The sequence below is a fragment of the Vipera ursinii genome (genome assembly GCF_947247035.1).
Source record: "Vipera ursinii genome assembly, chromosome: 2".
NCBI lineage: Eukaryota > Metazoa > Chordata > Lepidosauria > Squamata > Viperidae > Vipera > Vipera ursinii.
The window spans coordinates 12,161,896-12,186,440 of NC_139513.1; the positions used below are offsets into that span (position 1 = coordinate 12,161,896).

General features: G+C 46.6%; 2 protein-coding genes across 2 annotated transcripts in view; both read right to left on the bottom strand.

Moving 5' to 3' along the window:
- The window catches only part of LOC310636470 (uncharacterized protein), a 356,270-nt gene that overhangs the window by 74,940 nt on the left and 256,785 nt on the right, over positions 1-24,545 (bottom strand). The gene's annotated exons all lie outside the window — the stretch shown is intronic.
- The window catches only part of LOC310636499 (uncharacterized protein), a 23,761-nt gene continuing 347 nt past the window's right edge, over positions 1,132-24,545 (bottom strand). The window contains exons 2-7 of the mRNA XM_083356410.1: positions 23,553-23,632; positions 20,581-20,718; positions 14,564-14,662; positions 13,058-13,080; positions 9,914-10,020; positions 1,132-7,618 (exon numbers count right to left, since the gene is read on the bottom strand). Coding sequence (XP_083212536.1) covers positions 6,171-7,618; positions 9,914-10,020; positions 13,058-13,080; positions 14,564-14,662; positions 20,581-20,718; positions 23,553-23,594 — 1,857 coding nt within the window. The 5' untranslated portion in view covers positions 23,595-23,632 and the 3' untranslated portion in view covers positions 1,132-6,170. The remainder of the gene's footprint in view (positions 7,619-9,913; positions 10,021-13,057; positions 13,081-14,563; positions 14,663-20,580; positions 20,719-23,552; positions 23,633-24,545) is intronic.

Consider the following 24,545-nt stretch of genomic DNA (forward strand, 5'->3'; position numbering starts at 1 on the left):
GGAAGACACCTTCTTCAAGCAGTGGTACAGGAAGAAGTCTGCATCCTTCAAGAAAAACATGATTTTCATGCAGGACAATGCTCCATCACACGCGTCCAAGTACTCCACAGCGTGGCTGGCAAGAAAGGGTATAAAAGAAGGAAATCTAATGACATGGCCTCCTTGTTCACCTGATCTGAACCCCATTGAGAACCTGTGGTCCATCATCAAATGTGAGATTTACAAGGAGGGAAAACAGTACACCTCTCTGAACAGTGTCTGGGAGGCTGTGGTTGCTGCTGCACGCAATGTTGATGGTGAACAGATCAAAACACTGACAGAATCCATGGATGGCAGGCTTTTGAGTGTCCTTGCAAAGAAAGGTGGCTATATTGGTCACTGATTTGTTTTTGTTATGTTTTTGAATGTCAGAAATGTATATTTGTGAATGTTGAGATGTTATATTGGTTTCACTGGTAAAAATAAATAATTGAAATGGGTATATATTTGTTTTTTGTTAAGTTGCCTAATAATTATGCACAGTAATAGTCACCTGCACACACAGATATCCCCCTAAAATAGCTATAACTAACAACAAACTAAAAACTACTTCCAAAAATATTCAGCTTTGATATTAATGAGTTTTTTGGGTTCATTGAGAACATGGTTGTTGTTCAATAATAAAATTAATCCTCAAAAATACAACTTGCCTAATAATTCTGCACTCCCTGTATATGCCTGCTTATTAGGGCTTTCACACACACCCCAAGCGGCATTATTACAAAGTCAGCTTAATTGTCCCCAACAATCTGGGTCCTCATTTTACCTACCTCGGAAGGAGGGAAGGCTGAGTCAACCTTGAGCCTGGTGGGATGCGAACCTGCACTAATTGCAGGCAGCTGGTGTTACTTAAGGAGGCATTAGCCCACTGCTCCACCAAGGCTCTGATGACGTTGGAAAGGTTACGGATTGCAAACTATAGGTTTAAAGATTGGATTTAGGACTGGACTACAGATGTGGAGGGCAAGCAAGTCTCAAACGGAAAGATTCGTATGTCCTGAAAAAAAAAATAGGATAAAGAAGCAAACCTGGATGGCGAGGAAGATAATCAAGGCCAAGATGGATGACAAGGCAGAAGGATTTCGACATACGTTAAGAGATCATTTTATTGTTTTTATTAATGCTCAAAATAAAACGAAGAAAAACCAGGAGCCCCAAGTGAGATGCGAAACGGAGCATAGTCACATTCAAAGCAAAGCCAGAAAAGCTGGGGAGAGCCCCCCCCCAAAAACAAAAGAGCATTACAAACATTTTAAAAGGGGGAGGGGAGGGATTAAAGGACAGTCTGTTTGGATACTGGAGCAATATATTCCAGAGCAGGAGACGAGATCCAAGGAGGCTTCCCCATTTCTAACAATGTACAATTCGTACAAGTAGGTCTTGCTCATAGTCAGAAAGACAGCTTTACATAAAAAACCCATGCCGTGTTTTTTTTCAATCTTCGGCAACTTGAAGGTGGGTTGGACTTCAACTCCCAGAATTCCCCGTGGCTGTCTGAGGAATTCTGGGAGTTGAAGTCCACCCACTTTCCAGTGGCCAAGGTTGAGCAGCAATATCCTAATACAGGGGTAGGCAACCTCGGCTCTTTTATGAGTCATAAAAGAGCCGAGGTTGCCTACCCCTGCCCTAATATGACAACACAAATGATGATTGGTGGAGTGCCAGTCTCCCAGGATTTAAAATTTCAGCGTCAATTTTTCAGAATTTCTGAAAGCACAGCAAAGTCCTTTTGGAGTACCCAAACTAACGGGAGAAGCCCGTGAGGAAGCCATTGCTTGTACCCTATATTAGACTTTGTAAAAAAAAACAGAGAAAAAATCATTTTCTACAGCAACAGATTACAGGACAAGTGCCACATATTTGACAACGGGGGCTCAACAATCTTTCCAGATTCCCCAACTCCAAAAGAGTGCTCACAAGTAATTATTAAAAGAAATGACCCCCCCGTCTCACAAAACATCAAGTAATCTTCCACGGCGGTCTAAAACCTTACGTGATGGAAATTTCGTGAGATGTTAATAGACTTGCAAAACATCAGCTTTTGCAAACGCTTTTTTTTAAAAAAACAAACTTAATCACGGTTATTTTCAGGAGTACCGACAGAAGAAAACATTTGTGGCTCGAGGTTTAAAATGAGGGATTGACCCATATGGATATAAATGGGGGGGGGTTGTTCCTTGGTGATCTCTCTGGTGCTTTTTTGCAGACATTTCATTACCTTAAAAGGTAACATCATCAGTGCTAGAAGGGGTAAACCCCGCTCTCTTCCAGATGTTATCTTTCAGGGAATGAAACGTCTGCAAGAAACCAACCAAATTCAGAGAGCACCAAGGACCTCACAATTTCAGATGCTTTGTGTACATGAGCGGTGGGAAGCAACCACTGATTTAGCCTCTAGAAGAGTCCCAGGGGCACAGTGGTTAGAGAGCTATGAAGCAAACTAACTCTGCACACAGTCGAGTTCGATCCTAACCGGCTCAAGGTTGACTCAGCCTTCCATCCTGCCGAGGTCGTTAAAAGGAGGACCCAGATTGTTGAGGGAAATAGGCTGACTCTATAAACAGCTTAAAGAGGGCTGTACAGCACCGTGAAGCAGCATATAAGTCTAAGTGCTATTGCTATTGCTATATTAACCCGAAGCCTAGATACTCCTAATTGTTTTTAACTCCAAATTCTCTTCACATTCACCCTAACTCCAAGGATAGGAAACCCTAAGCCACAGTCTGGACAAACCAAGGTTGGGGATGGATAGCTTACACACGGTTTGACTTGCAAGCGAAACCATTTTGCAACGTGCAATTCCCGTGACAGAATCACACACCACGTTTGCACCAGCGCTTTTCAGCAAAAATGCAACAGAATGGCCCGTGTGGTATATTCCTCGGAAGGAAATAAGGACGAATTGGCTGGCTGAGGAATTCTGGGAGTTGAAGTCCACAAGTCTTACAATTGCCAGGTTTGCAGATTCCTGGTCTAAAGGAAGCTCTGTCCTCAAGATGTCAACGGTTTTCATTCTTTTAATGATTTTTACTTCACGAGGAATCCCAGCTGCCTTCGTGAGACAAAATTCGTGCAGAATTTTGCCTCATGTGAGGAAAAATTCAGTTGCAGAGACATCCCCCCCACCTTCTACAGAACCTCAGGACACCTTAACTGGTTTACAAGTGGATTCAACCGGTTGTGGCCAACTCAAAGCTGATGTCTTATAATCCCCCCCTTTTTTTGCAGAATAAGTTGGCAGTTATCCAATCTTTACCTTTTACCACTTGAGAGGAAAAGATATGGATCCCCCACTTAAGAAATCAGTTTACTGTATCTGCCTACAATCGACTGTGTTTCCCCAAAAGTAAGACTCGGTCTTACTTTCTTTTGGGCTCTGAAGTAAGCACTAGGACAAGGGTTAGGCCACCTTGGCTCTTTTAAGACTGGTGGACTTCAACTCCCAGAATTCCTGAGCCAGCATGGCTCAGCTTGGAAACCTCTCCCTTTCCCCTCAGCATGGCTGGCTCAGGAATTCTGGGAGTTGAAGTCCACCAGTCATAAAAGAGCCAAGCTTGCCGACCCCTGCACTAGGATTTACTTTCGGGGAGGGCTTACTTTTTGCTGGTACCAGTAGGCCGCAAGCGCGGGGGGGGTGGGGCAAGCCCTGTGCATGGGGTGAAGTAACATGGCAGCGAAAGATTGGTGGCAGACCAGGTACGGTACCGGTGCGGGCGGGGCACACATGCCCTTCCCATGCCAGGCCAACCCTTGCAGCCCCGGGGCGGCCGTGCTGGGTGGAGGCCAGGCTGACCAAAGCGGCAGGTGGAGCGCCGGAGGCTCAGCGAGGGAGGGTGGTGAAACGGGCAGGCGGGTGACCTGCCGTCAGCACCCATGCCAGCTGCCCCTTCCCCGTGGAGCTGGAGAGCTGGCCACACCACCGCCCAAATGCCCTCGCTTCCCTCAGGAATTGCATTTCTTCCCTTTCCTGACTCTCAACCCCGTCCCGTTCCTCCTTCACGATCCTCCGCTGCCGCGTGGAGACGGAAACAAAAGAAGTTTGGAGGGGGAGGGGAAGGTCAATCAATCAATTCCAACTTCCCCGTGTTTTTTTTTTTTTTTACCAGAAGTTGAAATTAATTGATTGGTGTTTAATCACACTCCTCCCCGCGGCAGCGGAGGATCGCGAAGGAGAAATGGGATGGGGCTGCCAAACCTCCTACGCCGTCGCCGTTGTTTGCTGCAGGATGCTGCATGCTGCTTCGGGCTGGCCCGAGGCACCACGCAGCATCCTGCCACGAAAATAGGCAACGGCGTGGGAGGCCTGGCTGTGGCGGTCCTACCGGTAAGTGGGTGTGGGGCACGTGGGGCAGCTTCACACACCCCAACACCAAACTGGGGTTTACTTTCAGGGGGGGCTTATATTAGGCCCACCCCTGAAAATCAAGTTGGGGCTTACTTACGTACCTACCTGGAGTGAACGTGTAGTTTGCAAAGAGAGAGGGCAAATTCCTGGCCCCCTAACTTACCAAGATAAAATCCAGAATCAGTGTATCTGTGTGGTTACTGTGTGAACTTTGCTGCTCTCTGTACCTTTTTTGTCTGTGCAACTTCTTGTTAGCTCAAGGAGATCTCTGCACAATTCCTGACACTGTGCTTCTTCCCAAACCTCATGCTCTTCAGATGTGTTGAAACTACAACTCCCATCATTCAAAGTCAGCAAGGAATGAGGTTAGGGGAGGCTAAAGGCTAGGTTTAGATATGAAGCGCAAAGTTAATGGACGGCTTGGATTACTGCAACATGTTGTTGTTGTTGTTGTTTTAACTTTGGCAACCTTAAGATGAGCGGACTTCAAGCCCCAGAATTCCCCAGCCAACCTGGCTGGCTTAGGAATTCTGGGTCTTAAAAGTCCACGCATCTCAAAAGTTCCTACGCGCTGCTGCAGGACGAACATGAACGAAAATACTGCCTAAATAGGTTTGTTTATGGAACAGGTTCACTGATAGTAGTACAAGAGATAGTCTTGTACTTGCCCCCTGAGCTACTAGCTTTCCACTTACAGGGAGTTAAGTGCAAAACTGTTAACATTTTGTATTTGCCTCTCTGGCAACACAGCTTTTTTTTTCCCCCCAAGGATTGTACCACACTTTCTCGATGTACCTTGAACGCCTTTCTTGAAAAAGATTCGTCTTCAGACCTGTGTTTTTCCTACAATCCCCCTTTATGGAGTGCCCATTTGGAAAGCTGCCTCTCGTTCCAGCCGTCTTGGAACTAGCCTGTTCCCCACGTTGATGGGGATGTCCTACCAAATCACCCTCATTTCATCCAAAGGGAGAAAGTTCGTACTTCTATCTAGCTATCAAATAAATATTAAAAAAAACCTAGTCAGCTGAGCTTGTTACCCTAAAGCAAAGGTGAAATGAGACAGGGATCGAATTAATTGCTCAAGGTCCAACCTGACCAAAACCAGTTTTCCCTCTATTAACGTCCCCTCCTGTTTCTTCGCTGCTGTGTCACTATTTTCCAATCCAAGGCAAAAAGGGCTCTGCACCAGGCAGGCTGGCTCAAGCCCAAATCAAAGGGCCAGCTCAGCCCCAAGGCTTTGTTTCACGTGCATCCGGTGGGACTCGACGAGACAAACGTTCGTCGCAGCTCAAATCCCTCAAAAAGTTGAGCAAAAAGTTCATTTAAAAACTCTTCGCGAAAGCGACCGTCTCTTCGGACAAGGGGGCACGTGGACCAAAGAAGAGCCTCAAAGGCGCGTCCCGTGGTTCCCCCACTACAGACCCAAATCTCCAGTCGATCAGGAGCTGCTTTCTAGGCACTGGGTAGTGAAGGGCGGTATTAGAACTTCAGCCGTTCTCTTTCGTTTTCGTATCCACCTGATTCTGGCCCTCTCTGCATTTCCGGTTCCCCTCCCGAGAGTCTGAAATGGGCCTGGTTTGGCAACAGGAACCAAAACTGCGACGGCCATCACATTGGGGGGAAGGCCTTCAGCTGCCCACAGTCACCTTCGGCCAACGAAACCCGTCCTCCGTCGGCCGCAGCAAGGGTCCCTCTTGCGGGATCCGCTCCGTCAAAAAGAGGAAGCCGACTACGACCGGTGGCGGGGGAAAAAAAAAAAGCAGAACCAGAGGCCCAGCCGGCCTCATCACATCTTGGTGTCGTTGCTCTGCCCCGCTCCTTCGGCCGCTTCCAGATCAGCCTCTTCCGACGCCCGCGAGAGGCCCGACGTCAGGCTCAGTAGGTTCACGCACTCGGGACACTTCTCCGGGGTCTCGGTGGCCGAGGAGAAAATCTTCCCGCAGTCGGCGCAGATGAAGGAGTTCAGCCCCAGGTGACCGCGCTGGTGCCGGAGGAGGGCGGCCTTGGCTTTGAAGCAGCTGCCGCACTCCGGGCAGACGTAGGGCTTCTCGCCGGTGTGGGTCCGCTCGTGGGCGATGAGCTGCGAGCTTTCTCGGAAGCCCTTGCCGCAGCCCAGGCACAGGTAGGGCCGCTCGCCAGTGTGGGAGCGCTCGTGCGCCACCAGGCTGGAGCGCTGGATGAAGGCTTTCCCGCACTGGGGGCAGACGTAGGGCTTCTCGCCGGTGTGGGTCCGCTCGTGTTTGCTGAGGCTGGAGCGGACGCTGAAGCTCTTGGCGCAGTAGAGGCACTGGTAGGGCTTCTCGCCGGTGTGGGTCCGCTCGTGGGCGATGAGCTCCGAGCTCCAGTTGAAGCCCTTGCCGCACTCCAGGCACTTGTGGGGCTTCTCGCCCGTGTGGGTCCGGATGTGGGCCATGAGGTGGGAGTTTTGGCTGAAGCTCTTCCCGCACTGGGAGCAGGTGTAGGGCTTCTCCCCGGTGTGGATGCTTTGGTGGCGGATGAGGTCGGCGCTCAGGCTGAAGCCCTTGCCGCACTCCAGGCACTTGTAGGGCTTCTCCCCCCGGTGGCTCTTCTCGTGGAGGACCAGGGTGGCCTTTTGGCTGAAGCTCTTCCCGCACTCCAGGCAGGAGTAGGGCTTCTCGCCCGTGTGGCTGCGCTCGTGGATGATCAGGCTGGACCGCTGGTTGTAGCTCTTCTCGCACAGCAGGCACTTGTAGGGCTTCTCCCCCGTGTGGGTCCGCTCGTGCAGCTGCAGGTGAGAGCTCTGGCTGAAGCGCTTGTCGCAGTGCGAGCACTTGAAGGGCTTCTCCCCCGTGTGGGTCCGGCCGTGGGTGTTCAGGGTGGAGCGTTTGCCAAAGCTCTTCCCGCACTCGTTGCACTTGTAGGGCTTCTCCGCCACCGGCGGGGGCTTCTCCTGATTCCGGAGCTCCGCCACGCTGGCACTCAGGCTTGACCCGAACGTTTTGGAGAGCTCCTGGCTTTTCCTCTGGAGGAAACTCTGCTGGACGGCAAACTCGCTGAAGTCGAAGAAGCCCCCGCCGAAGGGGATTGAAATGGGGGCCCTGGCTTCCAGCAGACAATCCACCGTCCTCGGGGGGCTGTCCGGGGCGCCCAACTGGCCCCCGACGCTGGAGGTAAAGCTGACTTCATCTCCGCCCCACATCATCCTGTTTAGTTGCAGGCGCTCCGAGCTCCCGGGCAAAACATCCCGTTCCTTATTTTGGTTCCTCCATCCGGCTGCAGAAAAACAAGAGAGCTGAGAAGTCAAACGTTCCCGACCAAGTCAAGGAAAAGAGGGACACCAGTTCAAAGAAAAGGGGGCCGGCTGGGGAATTCTGGGAACTGAAGTCCACACCGCTTAGAGCAGGGCTTTTCAACCAGTGGTACGGGTACCACCTGTGGTGCACTGGCACCTGGCAGGTGGTACGCGGCCATCCTAGAAAAGTGGTAGCGGGGGAGGGGAATGAACTGAACCGGTGGCAGCACCGCACAAGCCTGAGCGAGAGACAGTTGAGCTGCGGGGCTATCAGGGCTCAGCGGAAGCGTCAGGATCCGCGCCAGGCTCCAGCTGGAGCCCGGCACTGATCCTGGTACTTCTGAGCCCAGAAGAAGCACCGATCAGCTGGAATGTTACAGCATCTCCAGGGTCTTGTGATTGTTGTGATTCAGGGTCAGCCTGTGGGTTCGGCAGTTGGGTCGGATGACTCAGAGGAGGAGGGGGGTGTTGAAGACCTTGCTGAGGGGGTTGAAGATCTTGCTGATGAGAGCCCTCAGCCAGGCCCCTCCGACTTGGTCACCACGGAGACCCAGCTGTGTGAGCCTGACAGAGTGGATGAAGATGACCCACAGCTGGCCCTGTTCAAGGACGCCCGACGCAGGAGGCAGTCAATTAGGAGTAAACAGAGGAAGGCAATGGGGCTTCTCGGAAGGAGGCAGAGAGAAGCCACGCCCTGAAATCTATATAAGGGGAATGTGTGGGGAGGGCTGGTTTGCTGAAGGCAACCGCTCGGATAGTTCATGTTTCTTAAAGTTCCTGTTTCTTGGTTTGTCTTGCTCCGTTTGTTTTTGTTGCAATAAATTTGGCAGGCGTAATTCCAGCCTCTTGCCTTCTTGAAAAAGGGGTTGTCCCTGCCTTTTCTGCAGGGCCGGTAGCAGGCTGGTACAGAACAGTGATTTACATTCAGATGCTTGGCAACTGATTCATATTTATGACGGTCACAGTGTCCCAGGGTCATGTGAAGTGGCCAAAACCTACTGCAACCACCCAGCAGAGGGGGGGGGAATAAAAACCAAACACCCCCCACCCCCACTGCCAATCCTCAACAGAAATCCTCACAACAATGAAAACCTCGGACAGGAGGAAGAGCGCCGCCGGGCAGGCAGGCAGGTGTCTTGATGGGCACTTTTTTCAGTGCCACTGTAACTTCAAACTGTCACTAAGCGAACTGTTGTAAGTCGAGGACTACCTGTACTTCATCACTTTTTTCTTTTTAATTCCTTTTTTTTTTTGGTCATCTCATCAAGTCTTTGACACCTTGCTAGGTGACTGGTGGTACTCGGATGATGCCATATCTTAAAAGTGGTACAATGGGTGTGAAAAGGTTGAAAAGCCCCGTCTTCGAGCTGCCAAGATTGAGAAGCAACGAGTCAGGGGGCAGCGCGAGCGAGCCAGTTTGGTCTTTTGGTTAAAGGTCATGAGGGACAGAAATCAGACGGTCACGAGTTCCAGTCTCGCCTTAGCTGGTTTGAGTGACTTTGGGCCAGTCCCTCCCTCTCAGCCCTAGGAAGAAAGTGTTCTGTTCCAACCTACTACCGGCCCTGCAAAAATGCCAGGGACAACCCCTTTTCAAAAGTCAATAGGCTGAAAGTATGCCAGCCAAATTTATTTACACAAAACAGATCCAAAACAGAGCAAAACAAATACGAACCATGACTAAATCAGAAGCTGTTCAAACGGTTGCCTTCAGCAACCAGCACCTCCCACACATTCCCCTTTTAAACAATTTCAAGGCGTGGCTTCTCTTTGCCTCCTCCCGAGGTGCCCCATCGCCTTCCTTTGTTTACTCCTGCTTGTCTGCCTCCTGCTTTGGGCGTCCTTGAACAAGGCCAGCTGTGGGTCATCTTCGTCCAAGCTGTCAGGCTCACACAGCTGGGTCTGAGGACGAACCAGATGGGAGGGGCCTGGCTGAGAGCTCTGCGAAGCCTCAGAACTGGCCTCTGCAGGCTCTCCAATCCCCCCGCCCTCCTCCTCCTCCTCCTCAGAATTGTCCGATTCAACTGCCGAACCCACAGGCTGACACTGAATTACAACAGAAAGGAGGAGGCAAGGGCAAAATGCCCCCGAAAATGCTGCTAAGGACAGTGCAGGGACTCGGATTCGAGACCGACCGAAAGGCAGGAAAAAGGAACGGAAAGCCTGAGTGTACCACGGGAGTGAGCTAAGAGTCCACTGGAAGCCAAAGCATCACCAGAGCCTCCGGGGACCAATATTAGGCCCTGCCAAGTCTGGACATCAACGGAAGGGAAACTGACCTTTGAGCCGGAGTATCATTTCTTGGAAAACGGTGCTGTTCTGACACAAACTGCCGTATCTCTGCTTGATCTCCTCTAGTCTCCCAGCCAGTGGCTCGTCGTCTTCTCTGACGGTCCCGACGAGAGAGAGGAAAAGGAGGAGAGGAATTAACAAGACCGATTCCGGAACAAAGACAGGATATCACAAAGTGCACCTGTCACGGTTCCGACAGATGAAACTCTCCAAAGAACTCTGAGGCGTTGTTTACCTTAAATAATCTTTATTCGAGTTGCCTGGCATCGGCACGTGCATGGTTGAAGGCAAAATCTGAATTCCCCTCCCCTTGAGCACATAGTATCAAAGCACAATTCCCTCCTCTAATTTAACAGTCATAAATCACATTCTCCAATTAGTTTGAAACGCGGTCTTTCCCTCCAGGTCTCCAACCCATTTCTTGTCATCTCTTCCTTCAAACAACCTTGAATCACACACTACTACGATACTGTGATGTCTAACTAATTCCCACGCACATTCCTCCTCCTTCCCCGCCAGTGTCATCTAATTCGAACTCTAAGAGTAATACACAAGGAAAATGGCTGCATCTCCAAATGGCTGCATCTCTCGGATTGACTACTGCAATGCTCTCTACATGGGGCTGCCCTTGAAGTCCACTCGGAGGCTCCAACTGGTGCAGAATGCGGCCGCGCGAGTTGTGATGGGGGTCTCCCGATACTCCCATGTAACACCTCTGCTCCGCGAGCTGCATTGGCTTCCAGTTGTATTCCGGATGAGATTCAAGGTGCTGGTGATGACCTATAAAGCCCTAAATGGCATGGGTCCGGATTATTTACGGGAGCACCTTCTGCCAGCGTCAACCTCCCATCGTCCTGTGCACTCCCACAGAGAGGGCCTCCTCAGGGTGCCGTCGGTCAGGGAATGCCGACTGGCGGCCCCCAGGGGGAGGGCGTTCTCTGTGGGCGCGCCTGCCCTATGGAACCAACTCTATGTTGAGCTCCGGATGGCTCCCGACCTTCACTCCTTTCGCCGCGACCTGAAAACTTGGTTATTTGAGCTTGCCGGCCTGGACTGAAGGATTTTTAAACTTTTAGAATGTGTTTTACTTATTAGGGCTAATTTAATTTAATTTATTTTAACTTTGTATAGTGTATATTGTATATTGTGTTTTAATTGCCCTGTACACCGCCCCGAGTCCTTTGGGAGAAGGGCGGTATATAAATCCAAATAATAATAATAATAATAATAATAATAATAATAATAATAATAATAATAATAATAATAATAATAATAATAATATCAAAAGCAAGAACATCTGATGTTAGCAGCGTTGACAGCACGCTTAAAAGGACGGAGTTCTTAAGTGGTCTAGGACAGGACTTTTCCACCTTTTCACCCATTGTACCACTTTTAGGATATGGCAACATCCGAGTACCACCAGTTGCCTAGCAAGGTGTCAAAAACGATGACCGGGGGGGGGGGAAGGGGGAAAAGTGATGAAGTACAGGTAGTCCTCGACTTACAACAGTTCGCTTAGTGACTGTTCAAAGTTACAATGGCACTGAAAAAAAGTGCCCCCCCAAGCCACAGCCGAGCAAGACCTGCCCGCCTGCCTGGTGGCGCTCTTCCTCCTGTCCGAGGTTTTCATTGTTGTGAGCATTTCTGTTGAGGATTGGCAGTGGGGGTGGGGGGATTGGTTTTTATTCCCCCCCCCCCGCTGAGTGGTTACAGCAGGTTTTGGTCACTTCACATGACCCTGGGACACTGTGACCGTCATAAATACGAATCAGTTGCCAAGCATCTGAATGTAAATCACAAGACCCTGGAGATGCTGCAACATTCCAGCTGATCGGCGCTTCTTCTGGGCTCAGCACAAGTGACAGGATCAGTGCTGAGCTCCAGCTGGAGCCTGGCGCTGATCCTGGCACTTCCGCTGAGCCCTGACAGTCCTGCAGCTCCAGCCGTCTCTCGTTCATGCTTGTGCAGTGCTGACACCGGTTCAGCTCGTTCCCCTCCCCTGCTACCACTTTTCTAGGATCATTGCGTACCACCTGCCAGATGCCAATGTATCACAGCTGGTACCCATACCACTGGTTGAAAAGCCCTGACTTAGGTGCTCTCTGAGCTTGATGCTTTTTACCTGCAGACCTTTGATTACCTGACTCGATAACAGTATCAGCATGAGGGAAGGTTGGGGAGGGGGTTGCTCCCTTTTATACGGAATAGCTTCTCCTGCCATTTTGGGCAGGAGCGCACATGTAGTCCTCGTCTTACGGCCACAGTTGACCTCCAACATTTCTGTTGCTACACAAAACCGTCGTGCCCCATTTTAGGACCAGAGCTGTTGAGTGAATCACTGCAGCTGTTAAAAGTTAGCGACACGGTCGTTATAAGTGAACCTGGCTTCCCCATAGACTTGGCTTGTCGGAAGGTCGCAAAAGGGAATCACATGACCCTCTTGACTAGTTGTCAAGAGTTCGAGTTTCAATCGATCACGGGACCCCGGGGTTGCTGCAACAGTGTGAAAAATGGTCCATTAAGTCACTTTTTTTTCAGTGCTGTTGTTAACTCTGAACAATCACTAAACCATGGGTAGGCCACCTTGGCTCTTTTGTGACTCGTGGACTTCAACTCCCAAAATTCCTGAGCCAGCTATGCTGAGGGGAAAGGGAGAGGTTTCCAAGCTGAGCCATGCTGGCTCAGGAATTCTGGGAGTTGAAGTCCACGAGTCATAAAGCGGCCTAGGCCAGGGGTAGGCAACCCCTGGCCTAGGCCGCTTTATGAGTCGTGGACTTCAATTCCCAGAATTCCTGAGCCAGCCATGCTGAGGGGAAAGGGAGAGGTTTCCAAGCTGTGCCGTGCTGGCTCAGGAATTCTGGGAGTTGAAGTCCACGACTCATATAAGAGCCAAGGTGACCTACCCCTGCACTAAATGAATGGTTGTAAATTGAGGACTATGTGTAGTTTCTTTCCTCCTCTTCCTCCTTCTGCCAAGAAGGAAACAACGCCCCACCCAAAACTGGCAAGGAAAACTACTACATTTAAACAGGCAGCGTCCTAATTCTTAGCCCCTGACAGAAAACCCGGCAGAAACGCCACGAACAAAGCAATTTTTTTTTTAAAAAAAAAAACAACCCTCCAAATCTTACCTGCTCCCAATATTTCCAGACTCCTAAGAGAGAAGAAAGACATAATTATACGGGTGGAAAAATCTACTCAGGAAATCCCGCAAAACTAATGGCCGTGGAATTATTTCACCGGCACAGGATATTGCGGCAGTAGCAATTTCTTTTCTTTTGAGTTTTCACGTAACTTAAAGCTAATGTCTTTTATGTCTTCTTTTTAGCTTTAAAATTTGAATTAGCAATAAAATTTAACAAAAATATGCCTGTTGGCCAATTTTTCTGTAACTTGGCTGGCAGGTAGCCTTCAGTATAACTACGATGTAAAAAAGATGTCGAGACCCTAGAAAGGGTACAGAGAAGAGCAACAAAGATGATGAGGGGACTGGAGGCTAAAACATATAGGGAACGATTGCTGGAATTGGGTATGTGTAATTTAACGAAGAGACGGGCGAGGGGTGACATGATAACAGAGTTCCAGTATCTCAGGGGCTGCCCCAAAGAAGAGGGAGTCAAGCTATTCTCCAAAGCACCTGAAAGCAGGACAAGAAGCAATGGATGGAAACTAGTCAAGGAGAGAAGCAACCTAGAACTAAGGAGAAACTTCCTGACAGTTAGAACAATTAACCAGTGGAACAACCTGCCTCCAGAGGTGGTGAATGCTCCAACACTGGAGGTTTTTAAGAAGAGATTGGACAGCCATTTGCCTGAAATGGTATAGGGTTTCCTGCCTGAGCAGGGGGTTGGACTACATGACCTCCAAGGTCCCTTCCAACTTATTATTATTATTATATTATTATTATTATTATTATTATTATTATTATTATTATTATTATTATTATTATTATTATTACCCTATTTTTGCTCACAGAACAAAAAACTGAGAAAGCAAAGAGTTTGGTTCAATTCCCCCTGCCCTATGCGGAATAACGTTGAACAAAACACTTCAGTTTTGTCTGTATTCAAGGCAATGTTCCAGAAATCAGTGGGTTGTTTTTTTAAAAAAAATAATATCTGAATCAACCTTATGTTGAGGTCAGATGGCATTTTCTACACAAGAGCGAGTCATAAGACATTTTTTTCCAAATGCTGTTATCTTCGAATGGCCCCTAAATGAATGTTTAAGTCAAGTACTACTTGTATTACAAGGGATGTGGTGGCTCAGTGGGTTAGGACGCTGAGCTTGTCGATCAGAAGGTCAGCAGCTTGGCGGGTCAAATCCCGAGTGCCGCGTAGCAGAGTGAGCGCCTGTGACTCATCCCAGCTTCTGCCAACCTAGCAGTTCGAAAGGACGTAAAAATGCAAGTAGAAAAATAGGGATCACTACGGTGGGAAGGTAACAGCGTTCCGTGAGCCTTTGGCGTCTAGTCATGCCGGCCACATGACCACGGAGACGTCCTCGGATAAGCGCTGGCTCTTCGGCTTTGAAACGGAGATGAGCACCGGCCCCTAGAGTCGGAAACGACTAGCACGCACATGAGGGGGAACCTTTACACAAGATGGACAGGCAGTTTCAATACCAGAGAGACGTACCACTATCTCCTCACTGCTGTTCTCTTCCTTGTCCTCTTCCACTTCCTCTTCGTCTTCTTTCATGTTGCTCAGGTCAATCATTTCCGAATCAGGCTGTACCTTCCATGGAATAAAACTGTATTAATGGAAACCAGGACGACTTTCTCCGTTTCCAGTTTTCCATGCCCCCCCCTCCCAACTGAAAAAATAATAATAATCGGTTTCTGCTTAAAGACACCCGGGCAATGTTTTGCACTCCGAAAAAAATTTAATAAATTTCGGGAAAGAAAACTTACGCTAGGCAAAGGAAGAAAACCACCGACCGATTTTGGCCATGGGGTCTTGGTTTCAAGAAAAAGCTCTTTCAGACTTCCTTATTCAACCTCTATTAGCTTTTAGTAGGAATGAAACTGAGGGAGGGAGGGAGGAATGAAAAGGAACAAAGAAAGGGGAAGGGGAGAGGGAGGGGAAGAGAGAAGAAAGGGAAGGGGAAGGGAGGGAGGGAGAAGGAAAAGAAAAGAACAACGGAAGAAAGGAAAGGGGAAGGGGAAAGAGAGGGAGGGAAAGAGAGAAGGAAGGAAGGAAGGGGAAGGAAAAAAAGGAAGAAAAGGGGAAGTGGAAGTGGGTTCATAGAGTTAGCATGTTGCCCTCCAACAATCTGGGTCCTCATTTTACCGACCTCGGAAGGATGGACAGGCTGAGTCAACCTGGAGCCGGTCAGGATCGAACTGCTGAACTGCTGGCAGCAGAAGTAGCCTGCAGTACTGCATTTTAACCACTGCGCCATCACAGCTCAAGATTTAGAACAGATCTTGCCAACAAACAGTGCTTTTCTTCGCACTGCTCATTCTAAGTGGCAAGTAATACTGGGCACGGCCTCCCCCCTCTCCCCCCCCCAGCTTTAGAGCCCAGTGCAGCTTTTTTACATCCTAGATTATTCTCTGCCCCAATCTTGAAAAGAGCAAAAGACCAAATTGTGGTAAAGGTAAAGGTTCCCCCGCACATGCGTGCTAGTCGTTTCCGACTCTAGGGGCCGGTGCTCATCTCCGTTTCAAAGCCGAAGAGCCAGCGCTTGTCCGAGGACGTCTCCATGGTCATGTGGCTGGCATGACTGGACGCCAAGGGCGCACGGAACGCTGTTACCTTCCCACCGGAGCGGTCCCTATTTTTCTACTTGCATTTTTACGTGCTTTCGAACTGCTAGGTTGGCAGAAGCTGGGACGAGTAACAGGCGCTCACTGTTACGCGGCACTCGGGATTCAACCCGCCAAACTGCCGACCTTCTGATCGACAAGCTCAGCGTCCTAACCCACTGAGCCACCGCGTCCCTCTATGAGAAAGGGAAGGTGATGCAAATGTGACATTTTAAGAAAAACTGTCGCTAAATCTCTTTTCAATCATGAAAGCTACCTGGACCGGGGGTGGGTGGGGGTGAATCTGGGCCGGTCCCCTTCCTCTCAATCCCATAGCCAGGGTGGGGCTGTGGAGAAGGGGCCTGACAGGAAATAATAATAATAATAATAATAATAATAATAATAATAATAATAATAATAATAATAAGAAGAAGAAGAAGAAGAAGAAGAAGAAGAAGAAGAAGAAGGAGGAGGAGGAGGAGGAGGAGGAGAAGGAGAAGGAGGAGAAGGAGAAGGAGAAGGAGAAGGAGGAGAAGGAGAAGAAGGAGAAGTTGGAAGGGACCTTGGAGGTCATCTAGTCCAACCCCCTGCTCAGGCAGGAAACCCTATACCATTTCAGACAAATGGCTGGCCAGTCTCTTCCCAGCTCCTTGTTCTTTCTCTCAAACACCAAAACTCACCGACTCGTCCCTCTTGCTTCACCCAACCCACCTGTGGCAGGATTGCATTGTTGGGGAAAAAGAGAAGTAGCGGCATTATGCACCGGAGCTCCTGAACGGCCTCCTCTGGTCCTGAGTTCGGGTGCTCTGGAGAACAGGTTGCCCCCCACCGCCCGTTCTCTGTGGCAGCCGCCAAAATACTGGAAAGCTGCTATCATGTCACCCCCTGGTCCTTCTCTTCCATTAAACTAGAAATTTCCCTCCTCGTTTAAGGCGGCCTCTCTCGGGAATAATTCAACGTGCTTCTTCCCAGCTTTTTCACTGCGCCGCCGCTTATGACCTAATGTCAGCCCTACAAGGTAGACCAGACTAAGAAATCCAAGGCCACAGATTTATTTTAACAGCTAGAGCAGTGTTTTTCAAACTTCCTTCCCCCCTCTCCCCCACCCCAGATTTCAAACTCTTTTAAGTTTTTCAAACTTGGCAATTTTAAGATGAGCGGAACCTCAACCAGCGCGTCTGGGGGATTCTGGGAGTTGGAAGTCCATCCATCTTAAAAGTTGTCAAATTTGAAAAAACAAAACAAAACCTGAGCTATAAGTTAACAGAAACTTTTCAAGTCTTTTTTTTTCTCGTTATAAAGTTTTTTATTGTTTTTTTAACCTCTACGTACACAGCGTGCGATCTGGGTTCATAAAACGCTAATACATAATCGAGTCCTACTCTTTGGTTCTCTCCTCTAGCCATTTGTAGAATAAATTCCAGCTTTGGTAATATTCTGTTTCTTCTTTATCTTTCAGCCTCATAGTTAGTCTGTCCATCTCTGCGCATTCCAGTATATCTTTTTTATTACCTCTTCTTCTGAAGGCATTCGTTCATTTTTCCAACATTGCGCATAGCTTATTCTTGCTGCGGTTACAATATGTAAAACCAAATATAAATTTTGCTTATTAATCTTTTCTGGTACTATACCTAATTAAAAAAAATTCAGGATGAAATACTACATGTTCTCCTAATATTTTTTTTTCTAGCCAAGCATGTATTTTTTCCCAATAGGCTTTTACCTTGTCACATGTCCACCCGATAGGACAATAGGTACCTAAGTTATGTTTACATTCCCAACATTTAGAGCCTTGGTGGAGCAGTGGGCTAATGCCTCCTTAAGTAACACCAGCTGCCTGCAATTAGTGCAGGTTCGAGTCCCACCAGGCTCAAGGTTGACTCAGCCTTCCATCCTTCCGAGGTAGGTAAAATGAGGACCCAGATTGTTGGGGGCAATTAAGCTGACTTTGTAATAATGCCGCTTGGGGTGTGTGTGAAAGCCCTAATAAGCAGGCATATACATAGAATGAAGGCTACTGCTAAGCACGTTGGTTTGTGCTTAAATTGTAAGCCGCCCTGAGTCTTCGGAGAAGGGCGGGATATAAATGGGATTAAAATAAAAATAAATAAATAAATTTACCTGATACATTTTTAAACATTTTTGCTAGTCTTGCTGGAGGCAAGTGCCATCTATAAAACATTTTATACAAATTTTCTTTATACGCAGTTGACATGGTCAGTTTATGATTTCTCTCCCACAATTTTTTGCCATTTTTCTATTTCTAATTCCATATTATAACCAAAGTTTTCTAAAGCTGGTTAGAAACTTTTCAAGTCTTAATGTGCTTCTCCATCCCTCTTCTTCTGAACTAATATGGGCCTTTTCCTGAGACATTTTCTCTAGTTATTTGTCTCGGCCTGGATTCAAAGTCTTCTTATCTAAACCGGCTCTTCCTCCTGTGTCTCAAAAGGCCATTTGCCCTGTACACTTAAGCTGTGGACTGATTCAACCCTCTGTCTCTCTCTCTCTCTCTCTCTGGAGGATTCCTAAATTTCTTCCATTCCTTTCTCAACAGTCATCTCATCTTTATTTATTGATTAACCCTTGGGCCATATCAAATTGCCAAGTTCCAAAAACAAAATTCTCAACAGTCTCTCCTACCCCTGGTCCAGCCACCTATGTCAGGGCTTTTCAACCTTATCACCCACTGTACCACTTTTAGGATACGGCAACATCCCAAGTACCACCAGTCCCCTAGCAAGGTGTCAAAAACGTGGTGACAAAAAAAAAAGGAAAAAAGTGATGAAGTACAGGTAGTCCTCGACTTACAACAGTTCGCTTAGTGACTGTTCGAAGTTACAACGGCACTGAAAAAAGTGCCCCCCCCCAAGCCACAGCCGAGCAAGACACCTGCCTGCCCACCCGGCGGCGCTCTTCCTCCTGTCCGAGGTTTTCATTGTTGTGAGCATTTCTGTTGAGGATTGGCAGCGGGGGTGGGGTGGGGGGTGTTTGGTTTTTATTTCCCACCCTCTGCAGCAGGTTTTGGTCACTTCACATGACCCTGGGACACTGTGACCGTCATAAATATGAATCAGTTGCCAAGCATCTGAATGTAAATCACAAGACCCTGGAGATGCTGCAACATTCCAGCTGATCGGCGCTTCTTCTGGGCTCAGCAGAAGCACCGGGATCAGCGCTGAGCTCCAGGTAGAACCTGGCACTGATCCTGGCGCTTCCGCTGAGCCCCGACAGCCCTGCAGCTCCAGCCGTCTCTCGCTCAGGCTTGTGCGGTGCTGCCACCGGTTCAGCTCATTCCCCTCCCCCGCTACCACTTTTCTAGGATGGTCGTGTACCACCTGCCAGGTGCCAATGTACCACAGGTGGTACCCGTATCACTGGTTGAAAAGCCCTGGCCTATGTCACCCACAGCCAATTGGACAGATTCAGAAAATTCACACCCAAGGACACGAGGAGGGCCATTCTCGTCCACTGTTACTCCTCAGTGGCTGGTAGTCAAAGGCACTCCTGTTTTCTGCCTTCTGAAGAAATATCGGACGTCGTGACTAGTAGCCCCTGAAAACTGTTATTTGCTTTCCACTCTCTGTTAATAAATCATCTGGAGCTCATCTCCAAACCTGACAAGGCGTGAATTCCACTAATTTAGGGCAGGGGTGTCAAACTGCCGGCCCACGGGCCGGATGCGTCCCTCCGAAACCGCACCCACCCCATTGCCGGCAACCGGGAAAGTCGCGATAAGTCGCGACACGCCATGTGACGTCGCGAGTTTGACACCCCTGATTTAAGGGCTTTTTCATTCAATTTTTTTATTTATTTTTTTTTAATTTTAATTCCATTTATATCCCGCCCTTCTCCGAAGACTCAGGGTGGCTTACAAGCTTAGCAGTAGCCTTCATTCCATGTATATGCCTGCTTATTAGGGCTTTCACACACACACCAAGCGGCATTATTACAAAGTCAGCTTATTGCCCCCAACAATCTGGGTCCTCATTTGACCTACCTTGGAAGGATGGAAGGCTGAGTCAACCTTGAGCCTGGTGGGATGCGAACCTGCACTAATTGCAGGCAGCTGGTGATACTTAAGGAGGCATTAGCCCACTGCTCCACCAAGGCTGTGGACCGGTGCCGGAATCTTGACCGGCACCGGCAAGATTCTCAGGAGTTGTTACATTCAGTAAGTAGAAGGACGGAGCATTTTGCTACGGTAGAACAAGCAGAGGGAAAACCAGTCTAAAGGCTTCCTAAATTAAACCCTGATTAAACCACTTCAGGCTCCAAAAACCATTGGTTAACAAGGGGGTCCTCGACTTGCGACCATAACTGAGCCTGGAATGACATTACATTAAAGGTAAAGGTTCCCCCGCACATGTGTGCTAGTCGTTTCCAACTCTAGGGGCCGGTGCTCATCTCCGTTTCAAAGCCGAAGAGCCAGCACTTGTCCGAGGACCTCTCCGTGGTCATGTGGCTGGCATGACTAGACGCCAAAGGCGCACGGAACGCTGTTCCCTTCCCACCGTAGCGGTCCCTATTTTTCTACTTGCATTTTTACGTGCTTTCGAACTGCTAGGTTGGCAGAAGCTGGGACGAGTAACAGGCGCTCACTCTGTTACACGGCACTCGGGATTCGACCCGCCAAACTGCCGACCTTCTAATCGACAAGCTCAGCGTCCTAACCCACTAAGCCACCGCGTCCCTGACATTATATTACATTACATTAATTACGGCTGTAAGTAATGCCACCTGATTTTTACGACATTTTTTTGGCAAACGTTTTTTTTGGCAACTCTTCCGAATGCATCTCTGGAACTTTTGAACTCACCTCTTCCTAAAGTGGGTCACACAACACTGCGGGATTGGGTGGGGGGGGGAGGGGGAACAGAAGGGAAATGGGAACATGATACCTACCTGTAAATCATCCTTGGCCGGTGGGGAGTCCTGATTTTTGTTATCTTCTGTTATCTTTTGCTCGCTGTCTTTCACCTCCTGACAATTATGTCCCTCGTTCTCTCTTTCTTTGCTAAGGTTTACGAGACCGAGACCGTCCTAAAGAAAGGGGGAAAAAAATAAATCCCAGGAGGATTGCAAGAAATATTTCAGTTTCTGTAAACTTTACGTTGTAGGTTTTTGCATTTAGCTCCAGGCGCTGCTTCTTTCATCTTTTTCTTTTTTTTTTATTAAAGAGTTTTACAAAAACAAAATTTTACAATATATCCCCCAATCCCTCCCACCCCAAACCCACCCACTTCCCCCCCCCCACTTCCCAGAGCTAAATACAGGATTATAGTTACAATAATCATATTCTAAATAAAAATTATGCATAATATACAATTAACCAAATTCATAATGTGCTTTAACTCCCCTTTAACATAACTACATACAAAGTACCAATAACAATATCCCACTAAAATCTACTCATAAGCTAAATGGAACTTTTTAGTCCCATATTTGTTCTGAATATAATTTATCCTTCTCCTCCAAACTGAAATATATCTTTCCTGTGAATGATCTTTCAAATAAGCAGAAATCTTAGACATTTCTGCAAGATTCGAAACTTTAAACACCCATTCTTCTATAGTGGGCAAACTATCCTTCTTCCAATATTGTCCCACCAGTAACCGTGCTGCTGTTATCATATTCAACATCAAGTTAGTTTCTTTAACATCACAATCTACCACAATACCCAGTAAAAACAATTGCGGAGAAAACTTTCTCTTTCTCTTAAAAATCTTTTGAATGTTCCACCAAATTTTGATCCAAAAAGCTTTTATATTTCTACAAGTCCACCACATGTGAAAATAGGTAGCTTCTAAACTACCACATCTCCAACATTTAGACTGTAAATTAGGATACATGTTGGACAACCTCTTGGGATCCAGATGCCATCTATAAAACATTTTATAAAAATTTTCTCTTAAATTTTGAGCCTGAGTAAATTTAACATTTCTAACCCAAATTATCTCCCAAGTGTCCAACGAAATTGGTTCCTGAATATTTTGTGACCACTTTATCATACAGTCTTTAACCAGTTCCGTTTCCGAATCCAATTCAATTAAAGCATTATATATCCTCTTTATAAGGTGATTCTTTCATCTTTTCCTTCTAACGCTTCTATCTATGATTTGTTCTGCAGTTCTTTCCCCATTTCAAGTTTTCGCATTGAGCGAAGGATGCGGGCTGAATTTTGCTTTCCCAGCACAGCCATTTTTTTTTAAACTTGACTATTCCAGTAAATAAAATAAACACTTCTATTCAGCTGAATAAAAACCAAATTGTAAATACAACCATGTTTGGCATCGTGGACACCTATAAGGTGTTCTGTTTGAATTGGTTTTGTACAAGCAGCGAATCCAGCCATTAGGCCTCATAAACCATGGTTTGTGGCTGTGTGCACACTCAAATCATGGCGATTCATTTAGTAAAACTCAGCTGAGCATGTGATCCAATCCCAATGTTCGGAAATTATTCAGTTTATTATCTCTGGCCTAAGTGGCCAGTTTTCCCATTAAGGTTGTCACCTTAGTGGGATTGAAGATTGTCTTCATGCATTGCTGATCGGTGCCTCTTTTCCAAAAAAAAAGAGTGGATACGAAAGATTAGATTATCCTACGGTGGCTCAGTGGGTTAGGATGCTGAGCTTGTCGATCAGAAGGTCAGCAGTTTGGCGGATCGAATCCCGAGTGCCGCGTAGCAGAGTGAGCGCCTGTTACTCATCCCAGATTCTGCCAACCTAGCAGTTCGAAAGCACGTAAAAATGCAAGTAGAAAAATAGGGACCACTATGGTGGGAAGGTAACAGCGTTCTGTGCGCCTTTGGCGTCTAGTCATGCCAGCCACATGACCACGGAGACGTCCTCGGACAAGCGCTGGCTCTTCGGCTATGAAACGGAGATGAGCACCGGCCCCTAGAGTCAGAAACAACTAGCACGCATGTGCGGGGGAACCTTTACCTTTATCTTTACCACAGTTTGGTCTTTTGCTCTTTTCAAGATTGGGGTAGAGAATAATCTGGGATGTAAAAAGCTGCACTGGGCTCTAAAGCTGGGGGGGAGAGGGGGGAGGTCGTGCCCAGTATTACTTGCCACTTAGAATGAGCAGTGCGAAGAAAAGCACTGTTTGTTGGCAAGATCTGTTCTAAATCTTGAGCTGTGATGGCGCAGTGGTTAAAATGCAGTACTGCAGGCTACTTCTGCTGCCAGCAGTTCAGCAGTTCGATCCTGACCGGCTCCAGGTTGACTCAGCCTGTCCATCCTTCCGAGGTCGGTAAAATGAGGACCCAGATTGTTGGAGGGCAACATGCTAAGTCTATGAACCCACTTAGAGAGGGCTGTAAAGCACTGTGAAGCAACATACAAGTCTAACTTCTATTGCTATTGCTAAACACATTTTGGTGTTTTGATGGCAGCGTGACACTGCTGAACTTTTCATTCAGGAGCCTTATCACCCATTTTGTCGCCAATATGCAAATTTTGCTGAGCTGGGAAAGTTTTTTTTAAAAAAGGCACAGATTTTTTTTAAAAGACAGTATTTCCCAATTTTGGCAACTTTAATGGACTTCAACTCCCAGAATTCTGGATGGCTGGAGAATTCTTTGGCTTTGCCACAGATCTACTGTCACATCACAACTTAATAGTTAATTTCTGCAGACTCAAAGAGATATATATATATATATACTCTTTTGTCTTAGGGCAGGGGTAGGCAACCTCGGCTCTTTTATGACTCATGGACTTCAACTCCCAGAATTCCTGAGTCAGCTGACTCAGGAATTCTGGGAGTTGAAGTCCACGAGTCATAAAGGTTGCCTACCCCTGTCTTAGGGGGATCAGGGATCTGCCCCTCCGCTGATCAGGTCCCCCCCCTCTCTTCTTCCCAAATTCTTACTTGCATTTGCTCCTCCACAGTCTTCTCAATTCCAGCATTCATGGTAAGATTGTTTCGATCTGCCGCAAAAAATGAGGCAACTGGAAAAGAAAGGAAGGGAGAGGGGGGGAAAAAAATCAGTCAGGAAAAATGTTTGAAGGGATGGATATAAAAAAAAGAAAAGAAAAAAAAGAAGAAAGTGATACAAGTAATTGTCCCATTGTGACAAAGCGACTAACAGAATATTTGCAAATATAATATAATATAATTAATAATATGATATGATATATGATATAATAATATAATATAATATAATATAATATAATAATAATATAATATAATATAATATAATATAAATATAATATAATTTTAATCCCATTTATATCCCGCCCTTCTCCGAAGACTCAGGGTGGCTTACAATCTAAGCACAAATCAAATGTGCTTAGCAATAATATAATAATATAATAATATAATATATATAATATAATATAATATAATATAATATAATATAATATAATATAATATATATAATATATAATATAATATAATATAAATAATATAATAAATAAATAATATAATATAATATAATAATATAATAAATATAATATAATATAATTTTAATCCCATTTATATCCCGCCTTTCTCCGAAGACTCAGGGCGGCTTACAATCTAAGGAAAAATCAAATGTGCTTAGCAATAATATAATATAATATAATATAATATAATATAATATAATATAATATAATATAATATAATAATATAATATAATGATATGATATAATATAATAATATAATAAATATAATAAATATAATATAATATAATATAATTAATATAATATAATTAATATAATATTATATTATAATATAATACAATAAAATATAATATAATATAATATAAATATAATATAATAATATATCTCTTTTAAAGAAAAGAAAAAATGCTGCTCCTCTGGGCTTTTCCATCAAGCTGAGCACACATCAGCAAAAGCTTCAGATCGCAATTCTAGGACGGGG